The sequence below is a fragment of the Salminus brasiliensis genome, chromosome 17 (assembly GCF_030463535.1).
Source record: "Salminus brasiliensis chromosome 17, fSalBra1.hap2, whole genome shotgun sequence".
In the NCBI taxonomy this organism is placed as follows: Eukaryota; Metazoa; Chordata; class Actinopteri; order Characiformes; family Bryconidae; genus Salminus; species Salminus brasiliensis.
The window spans coordinates 7770873-7789432 of NC_132894.1; the positions used below are offsets into that span (position 1 = coordinate 7770873).

The following is an 18560-nucleotide window of genomic DNA, read 5'->3' on the forward strand; positions in this document are numbered from 1 at the left end:
TCATTTTTGTTCTTTGGTTTGCAAGAATGATTGTAGAAAACATGGACAGCACGTCCCTCAAATGTGTAGCAACCACAGATCTACCAACACTGCTTGCAGTGGCATTATTTGTAGCTATGCCCGTCCCCATATGTTTCAATGAAAAAAACACCAATTTTCCATCACATATATCTCCTCTAAACTCTAATCTTTCAATCTCTAGTGTCTAATTTCCACTGGGCTCACTTTAAACTCAATGAAGGGGTGGGTATACCAACTGAGTAGGCAAATCTGGCTCTGCCTCTGTTCTCTATTTTGCGCTAGAGCTGGGCGATATGGTAAAAATACAATATCACAATATTTAAAGAGATTTATCACAATACACAATATTTATCACAATACATGTAATCACAGGCTAAACACATCAGTAGCAACAGATTCTTAAAAACTACTATTCAGATACTCTCCCAATCTAAATGCAGTGATTTATATTCAACATCTGCTGCTCTTCATCTAATTAAACCAGCCTAATTACACTGTTTGTAATGAAAGGTGCAGTTGATCAGTGTTTATTAAGCACTAACAATATCCTCAATATGCTTAGAAAAGAATATTGAGCATCACAATAACAAAATGGATCACAATATGATAAAACATCGTCATATTGCCCAGCTCTATTTTGCACAAAGACTTGTAAATTTGACAACTTTGGTGGATTTTGGCTTCATTTCTGTAGAATGGAAGGGAATGGAACCACAGCATTTATGATTATCTACCATCATTGATTTGTAATTGTTGATCAGCTACATTGTAAATCAGGACCTCCCTCGATGTACTCCCAAGATTAAATTAAGGTTAATTGTTTGAATGAATTGTAAAAATGACCTAAGGTAGGTTCCTTCTGAATGAATGTACAGTGCATCAAAATATACATGATATACATGGACTGATGTACATGGTACCAGTTATTATCCACTTCTGCCTAATGCCATGAAAAGCATGATTTCTTGATATCTCTGACAGAACTGCCAACATGGAGAATGCATAGCCAAAAACAGCCATGCCAGCTATCATGCACATGTGCTAGTCATCAGGCTATCTTGTATAGCCTGCTTTGCAGATATTTAAGTAAGAGAACCCAAAAGATTAAAAAGAGACAGCTCAGCCTTTTTCCCTTCTGAATTTTAAAGTGAAGAGTGGGCAAGGGATTTAAGAAGAGAGCTTTGAATTTTAATGCCGCCTGCACACCGAAGCTTGCCATCCACATTGCATGTGCTTCCATGAATTATGAATGAGCACGCTGACGTCAAGGTAGCTTAAAAAAGTCGCTTCTTCCAAGATCCCCAAAGCACAAGTGACAGCAGTTTTTCTGTCTCCTTCTCAGAGGACTTCTTTCAATTCTGTATAAAACCTCTTACATGTACACCTATTTTCAAATAGTTCTCAATGGAGAAGCAGTCAGAGGTGAGCAGAGTAGCCTGAACGTATGCTCAGGGTGTAGTTCCTGTAAAATAATGCTATTATGATTTGGCATTAAAGGGCTAAACATCATTCAAAATGTCATGGCCCTTTTACCCTTTAGCCCATGTAGGCCACATTTAAGTAAACCAGACTGTTTTAAATTTAGTATATTTATTATGTCACAAAAACCATCACATTTATCAGTTAGCTTACAGGTTAGCTCCTCCCATTCATGTTGAAGGTATAGTAGTGTTACCCAAACTACTTTTTGAATTAGGGCTTGGGATGTTCTGATCAAGGTATTCGGAGTCTCTTGATGAGTATTGTCTGATACATTCGGATCCGATCTGTGTGTTTGAATGAATAATACAGTTCAGATAAGATGAGCAGCTGATTAATACTGAAGTGAAATCTCTTTATTTTTAGTAGCGGTTTCTATAATGAGACATTCTGGACTGGTTGATTTAGTTTAGTATTTAATATATAGACATTTCCTAAAATGACTGTTTTATAGTGGGTTTAATATCTTATAGTCCAGTCTGACTCACATCCTTGACCATTTTGAATCAATTTGTGTGTGTGTGTGTGTGTGTGTGTGTGTATAGTGGTTCACACTCTGGACTGGGTGAATGTGCTGTGTTTGGGTTTCTATAGCGTTTGTGTATTAGCATTAGTGTTAGCCTCCACTCTGTTCTGAATGTGCTCTTTAGTGCTGGTTTAAAAACAAAGAAAGGCATGCAGTTCTCCCACCGCAAAAGAAAACGTCCTTGCTGCTGCCGGCTAGGGTGCAGCCGTTTTTCTTTGCAATGTATATTGCAATATTACAAAATACAAAAACTATCATTAGATTTAAGGAGAAGCCAATGATCCAACATGTCACGAAATGAATAAGGCACTCTGTGTATTGAAGATTAAAGTAAAGTGAATGATGTTGAATGATGGTAGATATATGAGAACAGGGTGAATTTTCTTATTGCATTATTGTGCAGTCCTACTGCCGACTGGGAATAATGTCCGTAAATGGCATCTTGATGCTGCTCAGAACAAAGTTAAAACAAAGACTCAGAACTGGATGGGAATTAAAACAGCCAATACCCAATCTGTTAAAATATGCCTGGATCAGCCACATTCCCGATCCACTGGATTGGAACAAACATCGCTAATTAGGACCAATACAGGACAGCCACATAGAACAGAGAAACATTTACATATTTCACAGCATGTGTAATTTTACAGGATAAAAAGAGGTTGGAAATGTAAATGTTGGTTGTGTAAAAATTAGTTATGACAATATTTCGTGCACAAACCCACACAAAAATCATATGTGGACTTTGGGGAAAAACAAAACTACATGAACATGCAGGATATGGGCCTATTAAATATAACCTAGTAAATTTGACTAATTTCTACACACCTCTGGATGTAATAATGTTCTTATCAAAGATTATTATGATGTATATATTACATTACTGATTATAATACAGAACATGTGTCGATTCATATGTTTTCATTTTATTTATTCTTCTGAGCCCTCCATTTTTTTTTCTCTCTCCCTCTTTGTTACAGTGAAAAAAGCCAAGCTAGATGGACCACAAGGTGGGTCACAGATCTGAGTTTTCTTCCATTTTTCCTCTAGATTATAGTTCTTGCTTGTAGCTCATATGCTCAACTCATCATGTCTTTCTTTACAGAGAAATTCAACACCTATGTGACACTTAAGGTGCAGAATGTGAAGAGCACCACCATTGCAGTGCGAGGCAGTCAGCCATGTTGGGAACAAGACTTCATGTTGTAAGTCTTCCTCTTTTAGAAGAATGAGAGATTCTATGTATTTATTATGTATTTTCAGCATGTGTAAGTAATAGGCCTTTCTTCACTGATCCTCCTTCTTAGAATCTTACATTAAACCTTTCATAGCAGTGTTGGGAGTCAGCACGGTTGACTAGTGTTCAGTTTAGCTGCTGTAAGTGGGAATTGTTGTTATTTTCTCAGGCAACAGTTGGAACTCCCTGGGTAGCGTCAGGCACACAGTTCTCTGAAGACTTTGCCCCAGAGTCCATAGATGATGCCTGGCACTGGATTCAATTGGGAGTGGGGGGGGGGGGGGGGGGGGTGGTTACAGCCAAAATATGTGATAAAAAGTAAAGTACATTTAATCTTAAGAGACAGTGCAAGGGAAATTACAGAAGCCCTTTCTAAAGATACATTTGATTTTCTATTTGAACAGTATTGATGGAGGTAATATAACAAAACAACCACCAACATCAGATTTGGCCATCCTAGCAAGCTAAGCTCTAGAGAAGACCACAAGATGCGTAAAGAAGTCTCCAACAATCCTAAAATATGATCATTAGACCTACAGGTAGCTCTTGCCACAGTACTTATCTGCCATCAGATAGGGACTGCACAAGTAGGATTTTCATGGGAGATGTGCAAGGAGGAAAAAAAGTTTCCATGGGGTGTCCTATTTTTTCACATGACTCTACATCATCACATTGCTCTTCCCTGTCTGCAACAATTCCAAAGCCTTGCTTTTCTAAATTTGACCACCTTGATCTGTAGTGCTTTGCGCTCCATTGCTCTTTAAGCCACCTTATTCAAACAGTCCTATGTCCTGTGTGCTATCAGTGTCCATTGTCTACTGCAGCACTATCACCCACCGCCCTTTCCAAGATTAGCAACTTGATCTCAGGCACAAAATGCCTGGTTTTGATATCAAAGCTGAGGCTATTATTAGGATTAGCTGGAGCAAAGAGACCGCCCTCCTGTGGAGTGGAACAGAGTGCTAAGCGGAGATGCCAGTACCGGTGGCATTGACCCAGCCCTAGGGTTTGGCTTGTGTCTGTGTATGATCATTTGTATTCCCATTTGTGTTCCTCAACTAAAACACTCAAATCTAATGTAACAAGGGGCTTATATTTGTGACATATTAGATCTCAAGACAGCCTAATAATGTTACTTCTGGGGTAAAATGCCATTTGAACAGGCAGGTCATGGTTACATCACTTATATAAAGCTGTTGTGGCAAATCCTGACATTTACTGTGTCATGCAATATGTTTTTCTTGTGGCCATGTTGTGAATGTCTCTATTTCTTTTTCTCTCTCACCCCAGTGAGATTAACAGGCTGGATCTGGGACTGACGGTGGAGGTTTGGAACAAAGGCCTGATCTGGGACACCATGGTGGGCACCCTGTGGATCCCTTTGCGCAGCATTCGTCAGTCCAATGAGGTATGGTGCAGATGGCCTCTGTACCCCCAACAGACTGTAGTACTGCTCAACCTCTCTGTAGGCAGACACATGCAGAATCTGTCCAACTGGCATTTCAGAACAGCAAATAATAGTTTTTTTAAGCATAGATCAATGGTTTTTTAACCCTGCATACATTTTAACGTTCCCTGCTCTAACACATACATTTCAGAATGAGCGTCAGACCAGCCTTGCTTGGTGTTAGAGTGGAATTAAATAGTGACGTTGATTGGTTTAATGACCAGCAGCAACAAACCATGTAACTTTTGATCTCATAATGATAAGAGGTGTGGAATAAGAAATTACTGGAGATCAATGAAACATTCATAAAAGGTTTGTACATACCAGTGAGTCTGGGAAGGGGTTTTAAAAAGATATCAGAACAATTAGTAATCAGCTGTTTCACTGTCTGCAATATAACACATGCAATTACAAATGAAGCAACTGCCAACATGGCCATGTGAGGCCGTCCTAGCATGTTCAGCCCAAAAGTAGACTGCAAGATGCGTAAAGAAGTATCCAACAATCCTAAAATGTGATCGCAAAAACTGTTATGTAAGTCTTATGTGGTTATGTGGTGTTGTTGATACTGGAGAACACCTCCAGACTCTGCTAGTTATGGGAATATGGGTTGCGTCTAACTCTGCATGTGACGATGTGAAAGCAAGAAAAGCAACCGAGTTCCACACTAGGCTAAAATCTAACGCTAGCGGGCCGGATTTTGCCATCCCTTCTGTTCATCTTTCACTCCTCTGAAAACTAACTGTCTCAGTTGAATCAAACTGAAGCTAAACGCACATCAGAAGAAAATGCACCGGCTAATTTATTTTGTGGTACGACCCAAGAAAGCCAAACCCGGGGAAGTGAGTCTGGGCAATGTTATATTATGTGGGTTCTGTGAACTGTTGCCAGTGCCAATTCTTTTTTCCCTAGAAACAAGCCATCACTAAAAGCAAAATCAGTGTTACTTTCATTCTGAGACAAAATACCAAGGTTGCATACAGGCTTGTAACATCGTATCTGAGCATTTTCGCCCCAACCAAAGTCACATACTTGCTACTTACATCAAAATGTCCATAAATCATTCTTAGGAACCTTTAAGAAAATGCAACAAGTAGATGTTTAGCATTACTACCCACCATTGCCAGTGACCATATGTAGTAATCTTGATTTTCTGTATAACAGGAAGGACCAGGGCAATGGCTGACTTTAGACTCACAGGTCATCATGGCAGAAAATGAGATTTGTGGCACCAAAGACCCAACGTTCCACCGTGTGCTCCTGGACACCCGCTTTGAGCTACCTTTAGGTAAGCTTACAATAAATGTGTGTGTTTTGTGCTGGTTAGGTGACATGCACTAAAACTGCTTCATGTAACCAAAAACTACTTGGTTTTAGACATTCCAGAGGAGGAGGCTCGCTACTGGGCCAAGAAACTGGAGCAGCTGAATGCCATGAGGGACCAAGATGTGAGTTTTCTCATTCTAGCCTTTTGAGTTTCAGCACTACGGCACTGAGCCAGAAGGGCAGAGCAGTTTTTAATTGAGCAAGTCTGTCCCTCAGACAACCTGAGTGAACTGTGGCTTTTTTAACTTTCTTCTCATCCCAGTGGATCTCTGAACTGCACTGTCTGGCACTGTTCCACTGACATAAATTTTAAACACTATATATAATATTATATAATATTATTATAATATTAAAACATATCTTGCAGTACTTCATTTATTAGTCTTTTATTTTATGTATGTACTGTTTATTGTTGCTACAGTACGCCTACCAGGAGGAGCACGAGAGACCACTTCCAGTGCCATCAACACAGTGCTGTGAGTATACACACACACAGACACCCATTTCACAAGATTAATAGCCAAGCCCCCTGACAGGTGGGAAGCACTAAACATCATCTCAGGATATACAAGCTATCAGAGGGTCTATATCATAAGTGTTTTGTTGTGAACAGAATATGTTATGAGCATATGGTTGCACAAAGGGCCCAGGATAGACATCATGCAGTAATATTTGAAGCCTAAGCAGTTAAAAGGAGTAAACAGGAGGCTGGACTGACATCTGTGGCTAGACAGTAGACAGTCTTTGATTATGATTTGATGCTAACATTGTGCCCTGATCACAGTTAGCCTGCAGCAGCAAGGTCACTCTCCCCCTCTGCTAATGTCCAGTTTTACACCCGTGTCACGTCTGGCATAGATTCACTGCCTAGATTTATGAATCACCTGCTCTTTCGCGGCCATGGAGTGGCTTGCATTATTTTCATAATTGACTGTGTTGTCTGCAGCTGATTTCCTCATTTCTCTTGTAGGTAACTGGAGCCTATGGGGGGACCAACAAAGTAAGCAACTTTGTGTTTTTTGTTGTTGTTGTTGTTGTTGTTGTTGTTTTTGAGCTTGTAGGAACACATGGATTTTATGTATAGACCCAGGTTGTCATGCAGTACTATATATTCCAGTTATCATTAAAATGTTTACCTAAAAGCTAGCATCCCAATCTTACTCAATACACAACAGGCCTCTGAAGTCATGCATCCCAGCACTTGTTTCCAAAAAACTCATCTGGCTTTACTAGACATTCTGTAGCATACTTCAAACATTGAGTTTTGTGACAAGGTCACAGTTAAGGTTTATGTTAGTGTAAGCAATGCTGCATCCTCTTGACTGAGCTAAATATTCATGCAGTTTTTTTGCAGTCATATGGGAGTTTTGATGGTAGTTTTCTTTTTACAGACTTTTAGGAGTTTTATTGGTATGTACGTACTGCAAAAATATCATATTGGACACAATATTGAAGAAAAACTCCATAGAGAAAAACTCCTCAGCCCTGCAGTGTCCTTGTATAAGCATGACAGGATCAACAGAATGATGCCGCAATTTCAGAGGTTTATTGGAGACTGAAACAGTACTTTAAGCCTGTAGCCAAACAGCTGTTGCTCTGGTCCAGCATTGCAGGATATACTAAACCTCCTTGTGCACTGTAATAGACTTAACTATTACATGTATCTCTCCAGATGAAGATCCAGACAGCGCTGTAGATGACAGAGACAGTGATTACCGCAGCGAGACAAGCAACAGCATCCCTCCTCCCTATTACACCACATCCCAGCCCAATGCCTCCATGCACCAGTACCCCATTCGACACATGCACCACACCTCCCGCTATGACGACATGCAGGACTATGACTACGATAATCAGAGGGCCATGAGGTAAGCAGCATTTAAACTTTTTTACATGTCATTTCTTTTTTCAGACTACCTTGCTCTGCAGGACTGTAGATTGTAATTCCATATCCTAGATCTCTTTCAGTGGATAACTTATGTGCAACTGTGAATTCACCAAAATCCTTGTCAACTTCCTCACAGTATTCGTTGGTCCCTGTATACAAGCCCATGGATGAGCAGTCATTGTATACACACCATGGGTGCTCACTGGCGCCCCCTTGACTCGATTATCGGAGGCACGTACGAGCCAGCGCTCTCTCATAAATGCTCGTTTTGCACCCCTCCCCCTCTCAGCCTCTCCAACAGGAGCATCAGCTTCCTGTCCATGTTATCATTCAAAGCAGGTGTTCCCCAAACTGTTTTGCATTGCATGGTGGGATGCATTAGCACATAAAGACTCCATACCCCCTTTGCCAGGCACACTCACCAAGAGGTTGTTTATACGACACCTTGTAACGTCTTTTTAATCCATGAATGAATGGCTACACACTGTATTTGTGCTGTATTTATCAGACAGCTTGTATAAAGAGTCTTTATGCAGCCTGGTGAACCAACCAGCTACATTGGGCCACGTTGAGTTCACCATGGCTGTCCTTTCAAAGCCTGATGCAAAGAAGTCGTAACTTATGCTCCTCCTCTTCCTGCCTTGTCCCCTCCCCTTCCCTCCTCCCAGACGCTATGATAGTTTAGACTCCGCCACCAACGGCCGCAGTGATCTCGATTCGGCCTCCGGCTCAAGCAGGCGGACCAGCCGCCAGTACTCCTTAGACAGTAGGCACTCTCTCTCCGATAGGTGGGTCTCTGTAGCTCCTTTCACCTCCACCCTCCTCTTCCTCCTCCTCCTTCTGCTCCAGCCTGTGATTCCGTCCCGCTGTGATAATGTCGTGGAATTGGACATGTCTGGTCCTGTGGTCCTCGCTGTGCTTGCATGCATGCGCACAAACCCCCTTATCTTTTACATGCGTTCTCTACATTTATATTAATATATATATATATATTTATATCTGTACCTCTTTTTCTCGCTCTCTATTTTAATGCTGTACCGTGACTGCTGTGTATTTGATGATGCTGTTGTGACACATGCTGTGGTGCCTGGCCCTTGAATGTCTCTTTTGGGTTGTTGCCGCTACCTGTTGTGCTGTGAAGTCCAACTTTAGTGCCATGTCAGGTCAGCTCAGTGTGTTTGAGTTGCGAATTTAAGGAGTGTGGTGTGTGTTTTCTGCTGGTAGGCTGCTATTTGCTTGTCCAACGCCTGACAGAGTTAGAGGGCCACTGTATGATTCTGTGTGTCTAACTTCAGCAACAGTAATTACATAGCTGTTGGAAAGCCTGTGCCTGGAGCTGGCAGCTGGCAGGGCTGCGTGGATGGATTGGACCGTGGCAGAAGGGGACATGCTTTGCTGCGTGATCTCCTCTGGATTCAGTGGTCTTGTCTGTGTTCTTTGTTCTGTGTTGGTAATTATGAGGTTCTGTGAGAGAAGAGGGATGCTAGATCTGTTTGGTGAGAAATAGGCCCTGTGTCTCAATTCGAACACTGTACACTATACTCACACTGTATTCTAAATTTTTCTAGGGCGGTATTGCCTTAATACGGATGTTTTTCATTAGATGAAAATGACAAATTACCAAGCAGTAATTGACTTAAACATTTGCAAATTAAGAGTAATTACTTCTGTTTAGCAATACTATTAAACTGTAATTTCATAATTAAATATTCAATTACAGTACCCATGTACAGTAGTCATGTAGCTAAATTCAAGTGAATTATGTTTGTAAAACACTTCTGAGAAACGTTGAGTAAATTAGCAAAGGAATCTAGCACAGAGCAGCTTCTCCTTGCGTCCATGGATACATTTTTGTTCACATTTTACATCTAAAGATCTCATGTCTCACCTCACCTAATGAGGAAATGTCCATTAATCAATTATTCAATTAATTATTCAGCTAATTATTCTGCTGTACAACCAATAATAATTATGCACTTCAAGTGCATGTAAAATTGTTTGCTGATCATGCACTTTTTGAAAACAAAAAAAAGTATATTAACAATGTATAACACAAAGTATATTAACAAGTATATTAACAATGTCTTTCAACACAGAGTCAGAAACTGAGGGACTATGACGCTGCATATATTTCTCAGTTGAAGATTCTCTATTTTCAGAATTTTACAGCTCATTTTGTTCATAGCAGAACACAAAAGCTTATATTACTACAAACATGCAGAGGTAAAAGAAAATATATGACAGAACAGATTTGAAAGGTGGGGAATGATGGTGAGAACTTTACAGTGACTTTATACAGACATTTTGTAAGTGTGTCTAGGTGCACCATAGTCTGTTCATGTCCACAAAGACCCGCTAATGATCACTCATGTGGAGGAGGTAAAATAAAGAGAGCAAAAGCAGACAGAGAGCTGAGGAAAAGGGGAAAATGGAAATTCATGAGTGCTGTTGAGTTTTAGCCTCGTTTATAGAGCACAAAAGGGAAAACGCGTCAGGCTTGGTGTGTGGTGACTCACAGATATAATGATCAATTGCATCTCAGTATGCTTTTCTGAGCCTGTTATGGATATCATCACTACCTGACCAACTACATGTTTTCTGTAAATAGACCATAATCAGTCCTGGTTAATTGTGGTAAATAAAATCTTCTGTAGACTGATTATCCTTGTCCGTGTCAATTTATTAGATATCTAAAACATAAATATTGTAACATACAATATATGGACAATAGTATTGGGACACCTGTTCATTCATTGTTTCTTCTGAGATCAGGAATATTAAAAAGAGTGTATCCTGCTTTTGTTATAGTAACTGTCTTTACTGTCCAAAGAATAAGGCTTTCTACTAGATTTTGGAGCATTGCTGTGAGGATTTGATAGCAAATAAGAGCCACCCCACCTCATCCCCAACTTCCCAACTCATTCCAAAAGTATTGGATGGAACACCAACCATCATTCCAGGGAACACAGTTCCACTGCTCCACAGCTCAATGCTGGGGGGCTTTATACATCTGTGGCTCACACCTGGCATTAGGAAAGCTCCAATGGGTTCATGTTTATGTGCTCCACAAAATCCTGTTCTATTGGCATTATTTCTCTACAGGGACTAGACAAGCTGTGTGTGTGTGTGTATGTGTGCATTTGCACATCTGTGTGCAACTCAACAGCAGTGGGTGCAAACTAAAGTAGCTGAATTAATGCATTAGAAGGGGTGTCCACAAATATTTGGACATTTACTGTATCAGTAATTGGGTGTAAACAGTATAGAGTATTTTTTGAAACACTATGACATTGTATTTATACCATATTACCCACCTTTAGTGACATTTCTAACAGTTGTGTATGAGCACTACGTCCCGTTGCTCTCCCCAGCATGGGCACAGTACATGCACTAAAAGTCCTCGATTTGAGACACAGCTACAGAGGGAATGGTTTGTGTGTATGTGTATGTGTAAGGCAGTGAGAGAGAGAGAGGGATAGAAGTTGTCAGAGATAAATAGTTGAGTTCAGCTTAACTTCAGAGGAGGCTTGATAGGTGTGTGTCTGTGTCGTGTGTCTGGGTGAGTGGTGTGTATGCTACTCATGTCTTCTCCTGTCTGCCACTCTGACACTTTTCTTTCAATGGCTCACTGCCTGTTAAACATTCTAGCTACTTATCTTGTCTTTTAAACTTTATTGAACCTGATGGTCCATAATGAAATGAAGTAAAAATGAGTCTTTCTCTGTCTCTCTCTCTCTCTCTTTCTCTCTCTCACTTTCACTCACTTTTAAGTGGACGGATTTGTTAGTACTGCTGTCTGTTCCTTGGGTTCTATGCTGCTTTTGTCTTTTGGGTTCCCACAGTGGTAGAGACTGCTCCTTTGTTTATATGCTGTATCTGAGTTGTGCCATCTGCTTTCTTCAGCTCTAATCAGTATTACCTAATTAGTAGTAATTACTTGAACATCTTTTGCCGTTATACTGGCCTTCCACACTGTCTGTCTACACACACACATACACACACACTTATTCACTCACAAACACATATAGACCATACCTTTAACATACACCTGTACCTCTTACCTCGTTGTGCTCAGTGCTCCCACTTCTTTCCCCGCACACTCTGACTCTTATCCTAATGAACCTTAACAGCACCTGTCCTAGTTTTGCTTCCCCCGTTGCTCTTCTCCTGCTTGCGTCTGACTCCTCTCTCTTTCCGCAGTCCCACGGGCTCCAGCCGCTACGCCTCGTCGGGCGAGCTGAGCCGCGGCAGCTCCCAGCTGAGCGAGGAGTTCGGCCCTGAAGACGGCGAGAGTTTTCGCGGATCTGGAGAGTTCTACGACGAGAACGACTCCTATCACTCCTGCCACTCTTCAGTCAGCTACGGCAAAGACTCACCCGGCTGGGACCCGGACGAGCCTCAGGGCGTCTATAGTGACGAGGGCAGCTACATCAAAGATGGCGGAGAGGAAGGCGCGCTGTACGAGGACGAAGACGGAGAGATGTACGAGCAGGAGGAAGGGGATTATGCTTATGAGGAAGAGGAAGAGGGGATGGTCTATGAAGAGGATGAAGAGTATCCTCTGGATGGTACACTCAGTGAGGACCAAGAGCCACCCTACACCCCCACCCCAACCAGCGCTGCTCCCTCGTTAGCCCCAGAGGCCCCCAGCAGTCGTCCGCCTCTGGAGAAGCAGGCCTCTCTGCACCAGCAGCAACAGCAGCAGCCCCCTCAGACCCAGCCTCCATTCCAGCCTATGGAGCCTCACGTAGAGGCCGTAACAAAGCAACAAAGCTTGGAAGACTTCAGAAAAACCCCCAGCCCACCTCTGGACTCCCACCTGGAGCCCTTCGTCCCTGCAACAGTGCCACCCACACCTGCACCAAAGCCCACGGAGGAACCAAAGCCTCCGACTGAGCCTTCAATCACTGAGCATCCACCCGAACCTCTTCCTGAGAAAACAGAGGCTCCCCCAGAAAGGTCATTATGATAACTTAGAAAAGAAAACCAACTTTTTTGCATTCTATATTATTATAGACTGAGAGAGAAAAAAATGCAATGTCTTATAAATAGTAAAAACTAGCTGGAGCAGTCACAGAGAGTTTGCGGTAAAGACTTCCAAAGTTTGGTAGCTGTAGCACTGAACAACCGGCCAGCCAGTGAGGAAATTCTAGAGCAGGGCAGAAATACAAATCCAGTACCAAATAATTGAAGGGTGTGTGAGGGACTGTAGAGATGAGTAAACTCAGTTAGGTATGCAAGGGCTAGACCATGAAAGTCTTTAAAAGTTAGAAGCAGACGTTTGTGCTGAATATAGAATGCTGGTGGTAACCAGTGAAGCCGATATGGATAGACTGACTTCTGCATTTTGAATTCTGAGTAACAGCTTGCCTTTTAAATTATTTTCCACCACAGCCAACCCCAGATTTACAGCGAGACATACAGTAAAGATGCGTTTTTCTCTTCTCTAAACATAGAAAGGATTTATTATTATTATTATTATTATTAATATTTCTTTAAGCAAAAGGCCGATTTCATACTAGAGATTTTTTTCTAAAACGGACCTGAAAACCTAGAAAGGGTACTCTAGGCCCAGGGTTGAGAACTAACTTTGGCCTAGACTTTGACCAAGAGCTACACATTCAAAGAGGCAGATAAATAAAAGCATAATGTGAACATGATGAAATGCTTTATTTCTCTTTATTCAGTGTGGCAAGGCATGAGGAGCCGGTGGACCCTGCTGAGCGGGCTAAAGCTAACTGGCTTCGGCTTTTCAACAGGGTGCGCCTTCAACTGCAGGAGGTGAGTGTAACTGTAGCCCAGCTCCACACTTTTGCTGACTCCCTCAACGGCTCTCTGTTTACCCATTAGCTCGGGAATTCATGCCATTTGCTGTAGCTGACGTTGATCAACCAAAGGGAACGTACAGAAACAGCAGAGCTAGTGCAACTAGCTAGTGCTAGTGCATCATTCACATTTGCCACATGAACATTTGGTACAGTAGGTTTGGAGGTTTTCTGTGTTTTCATTCCTTTGTTTGCCTGTTTTTCATTACTATTATTCTTTCTGTTGTTGTTTTCAAAATCATTTGTTATTTAGTTGATTGTTGTTCAGTTTTTTTCTGAAGGTTTAGTTCACCCCGTTTTCTGTTTGTCATCCACCCCATCGTTGTTTTTCTTTTCTTTTCAGTTTTGTGTCATTGCCATTTCGATTGCCATGTCTTGCTCTCTCCTGATTGGCCGAAACTGGATGAGCTGTCAGAAAGGTGGGTGTGTCTCTGTGTGGGCTGAGATAACTGGACTCCCTGCTGAGGAGCTGCTGCCATCAACTTAGGAGCAAGATTTTCAGTAATGGCCAAATGAAGATCATAGATAAAGTTACGACTGGCGCACGAATCCGTTTTCATTATGCACAATGGCTGGCTGTGACGTCAATGAGAGCAGCAGGCGCAGGTCTCTAGGCCCCTTCTGGGTCCTGTCACAAATCAGACTATGGCCTTTTCCTCTAATAGGAGCAATACTCGATGAAAAGACAGTCTGTGGGTTTCGAAATGAAGTAAACGAGGACTTAAATGTAGTTTGGCAGAGGGAGGAAGCGGTAATTGATGGAGCTCTGAGTCTGAACGTGTGTCTCTGCTGTCTGCAGGCCCGGGGCGAGACTCCTGGACTGGCATCATTGTTTCTTCAAGCAGGGTGAGTGAGCTGGAGAAGGTAGAAGAGTGCCACAACATGACCCTAGCGCTGTCCTTTGATTTTTGTAATGGATCAAAAGTACTAATTTTTGGCTAAATGTTAACTAGTTAACAATATGCATGTGAACAATACCTCCAGTAAACCATAATGATACTTAAGCTTATGCAGATATTCACTAGCTACAAAACCCAATTGTCCATCTGCAAAAACAACAAAACATATTCTTGTAAAACAAGTAAATAAGTGCATATGAATACATTTCCAGTACTGTGCACAGGTGTATGCACACATTCATATGGAAGAGTGAACCCATCCAGCAAAAACTAGAAAGACGACTTTGAATGACATCTTAAGAGCATTGGTATATGAAAAGCTGTCTTTTTCAGGTCGTCAGGGCTGCTTGGAAAAAAACATCTCTATATCTAAATTAAACATCCTGCATTAAGTAGAGGTCCTTCACTGCTGTAGGAGCAGACGTCGAACGCATTGGTTTTACCTGTCTCTTTCCTTGCCAAGACGTTTGTGTAAGATTTTTGAACACCAGTTATTAAATATGAGTTTGGGTTTGGGTGTACTTTTTCATCAAAATCATGGCTATATAAGGGATATATGTGGTCCACTTTTGGCTAAATTTGGACCAAATCAGATTGAAAACTGGGTTATGCTTAGTCAGTGTCTTTCTTTGGACTAAAAAAAGTCTACAGGCCAACCCAATTTAGCTTAAAAACCATATGACGTCTAGTGCTGGTGAGACACGTGACAAATTACTGGTGAGACAAAGTACTTTTTGCACAGTTCTTTGTCATAATAAAGTATTCATTCAACTGGCTTAATATTAGGTGACCAATAAGTTTATGCATGATTTCAAAATCTGGCAACTTGAAGGGCCCACACTACTTTTTTGCACAGTTGCCCATTTTTATGCTCTCAAAAATACATACAACAAGAAACTAAATGCTAAGAAAAGATGATAGGAATAAGGTTACCTTTAGTGCTTCTCCTTTGGCTCACGTTTGCTCTAAATCTTCTAATCTAAATCCACATCTTTTCTCAGGCCTGGAGGTGCTCTGTACAGCATAGACAGCATGCCTGACCTGCGCAAACGGAAGGCCATCCCACTGGTCCGAGATTTGGTGAGTCATATTTACAGTCTCCTTGTCCTTGGTCAGCCTAAGGTTGTGGTATTTAAAGAGCTGTACATAACATAAATGAGGCCCAAATCCATCAGTAAGATGGGACAGTCTTAACTTCACTGGCATGCTTTGGTCACGCTTGGTTTCTGGGTTGGGCATTCTTTAAGATTTACTCAGCTCAGGCTTCAACTTTGACAAATGAGTTTGTACACTCACTCTCTCAGCATCTCTGCTCTCTTGCTGAGTAATGTACTCTCTGTATGAACCTGTCCCCTCTTTGGCCTACTTTCTGAGCCTGTTTGTTCTCTGTACTTTGTTTTTGATTCTGCACTTTTCTTCAGTCCAGATCCAGTCTCTTGTGGTTCTGGTTTTATTAAACCTGTACGTTTGCTTGTTTGTGATGTGGGTGTTTGTGTGTCCCTCTATCAAAACAAGAAGTTGTTTCATCGTATTGACTCAGGGCAGATGATTGAAGCGTATCCTCTCTTTCTCTCTTTCAAACTCACTCTCTTGTTTTCCCTTTCTCTTCAAAGTCACATCATTATGGTTTCCTTCTCCCTTTCAGCTTCTTAGAATTGTTACATCTGTCTAAGCTATACCACACCAAAGTCCCAGAATACACTGTGCTGATGTGCTGTGTACTTGTAACACCGTTCTTTAACAAATAAATAGCCGTATTCATTCACTGTATCAGATTTCCCCATTAAAGAAAATGTACATTTAGACTTTAGAGCTTTAGTTCTTTCTCTGACCACTACTTCTGTGTTCAGGATCATGGGTGTCCAGGGTAGTGTTGATGTTGGTTTTGGTCTATATAATCAGTATTGATTATTTAGTTTTAAGTGTGTTACCATATAGATGGCTCCTTCCGTCTGTTTCTCTGCATACTTTCTTAGCCTCCTTTCACCCCGTTCTTCAATATTCAGAACCCCACAGGACCATCACAGAGCAGGTAGTATTTGGGTGGGGGGTTATTCTCAGCACTGCAGTGACACAGATGGACTACAGTCTGTACTTATTGAACTATACAGATATCATCTCTTACTATGATACAGGCATATATTTGCAAAATATTTGGAAAATATTTGGATGTAGTTTAATTAAAACCAGAGATTGAGCATCCATTCCAGAACCAGGGTTGCAGTAAAGTGATTAGAAGAAGCAACCAGACAAGGCTCTTCTAGTTTTGAGCCAAGCCTGACTCAGCTCAGCACCCCTGGCTGAAAGTGAACATTCCTGACTCTGTAAATCCTGACTCAGGCTGAACGCTGTGACTCAGACTGAGCGCTCCTGTCTCAAACTGATCATTCTTGACACAAACCCTGTGACACACTGCGACAGAGCATTCAGCAGCACCGCTCCCTGCTCCATGCTTCACACTTCCAATCCCTGTTAAAGCTAGAGGGAAAATTAGCATACTGCACTAAATAGTCCAGCGGTTTGTCTGTTTTAATCCAGCTTACCGGCACCCACAGGAGTTCTGAGAGCCGGAGCTGCCCAGCCTGACAGAAACAAGTGCTGACAGGAACAGGATTAAAACGCGTGTCAAACACAGTTCATCTGGGACACAAAAAACTGGCCTCCTTGTGCTCCTCCTTATCTCATGTTCATCCTGCTGTTCTTCTTCTTCTTCTCACCGTGTTTCTCTCTTTTTCTCTCTTATCTTTTCCTAGTGCTAGCCAATATGAAATCAGTATCACGATTAATTAAAAGTTTTAGCTCGATTATGATTAATGAGCGATTGTATAAGATCCTCGAGTTGCTCAGATGGCTCCATTTTTTCTAGTTCTCCTCCATGTTGCTTTCATGTTGCAGATCAGACAGGGCGGAATCACATGACTACACTTGTGATAGTATTTAAATATATACTGTACTATAAACTGAAAAAGAAAAAAGGATTCATTTTGAGTAATTGTGGATTAATGGCCCAGTCCTACCTACCACTGTGTTACAGAAACACAAGCATTTTTCCAAATTTGGTTATTGTGGATCAGACAGTGTGTATTGCTTTATGAGTACTCTCCATTGATCTCTCAGAGGCTTAGATCTTTACAAAGGCCTTTTCAGAGTGGTCTGTCTGCTTTTTAATGTACTGTGATTTTATAAAACAATGGTCTGGTTGTTTGGTCTTCATAGTAATACACTTTTCTGTTTTCCTTTTCCTTCTTCCTTCTGCCCCAAACAGGCAATGGTGAGTCTGGAATAGTTGGGAAAAAGAGCATGACAATAGAGAACTGTCTTCATATGCAAGTAGATTATCCCAATCAATAAACAACCAGAAAAATAGTGCACGAGTTCCATAACTTGGGGTTCTAATAGCACAATGTTTTAGTTGTAATCTCGATTCCTTTATGTACAACTTATGCACACAGATCTTGTACACTTACACATTATTTTCTTGCTCTCTGCCTCAGTCCCTCGTCCAGAACTCGCGCAAGGCTGGAATTACCTCAGCTATGGCCTCCAGCACTCTCAACAATGAAGAGCTGGTATGCTAACACACTCTCTCTTTCACATCCTCTCTTGATTCTTACCCCTCTGGATTACCCTCCTTTCTTTATCACTCTTAATTGTTTTGCCCATGCAGAAGAGTCATGTGTATAAGAAGACCCTCCAGGCTCTTATCTATCCCATATCCTGTACTACACCCCATAACTTTGAGGTGTGGACAGCTACGACACCCACCTACTGCTATGAGTGCGAAGGGCTGCTGTGGGGGATCGCACGACAGGGCATGAGATGCACCGAGTGTGGTGTTAAATGCCACGAGAAGTGCCAGGACCTACTGAATGCTGACTGTTTGCAGAGTAAGGCCTTGTTTTAGGACGTCTG

General features: G+C 41.6%; 1 protein-coding gene across 1 annotated transcript in view; it reads left to right on the forward strand.

Annotated features, from left to right (window-relative positions):
• Positions 1-18560, forward strand: part of unc13a (unc-13 homolog A (C. elegans)) — a 45514-nt gene that overhangs the window by 3768 nt on the left and 23186 nt on the right. Inside the window, exons 2-15 of the mRNA XM_072661053.1 lie at positions 3007-3036; positions 3132-3231; positions 4554-4671; positions 5875-5998; positions 6088-6158; positions 6458-6512; positions 7007-7036; positions 7709-7904; positions 12125-12883; positions 13612-13705; positions 14549-14595; positions 15650-15728; positions 18143-18217; positions 18316-18535. Of these exons, the coding sequence (XP_072517154.1) occupies positions 3007-3036; positions 3132-3231; positions 4554-4671; positions 5875-5998; positions 6088-6158; positions 6458-6512; positions 7007-7036; positions 7709-7904; positions 12125-12883; positions 13612-13705; positions 14549-14595; positions 15650-15728; positions 18143-18217; positions 18316-18535 (1998 nt within the window). The remainder of the gene's footprint in view (positions 1-3006; positions 3037-3131; positions 3232-4553; positions 4672-5874; positions 5999-6087; positions 6159-6457; positions 6513-7006; positions 7037-7708; positions 7905-12124; positions 12884-13611; positions 13706-14548; positions 14596-15649; positions 15729-18142; positions 18218-18315; positions 18536-18560) is intronic.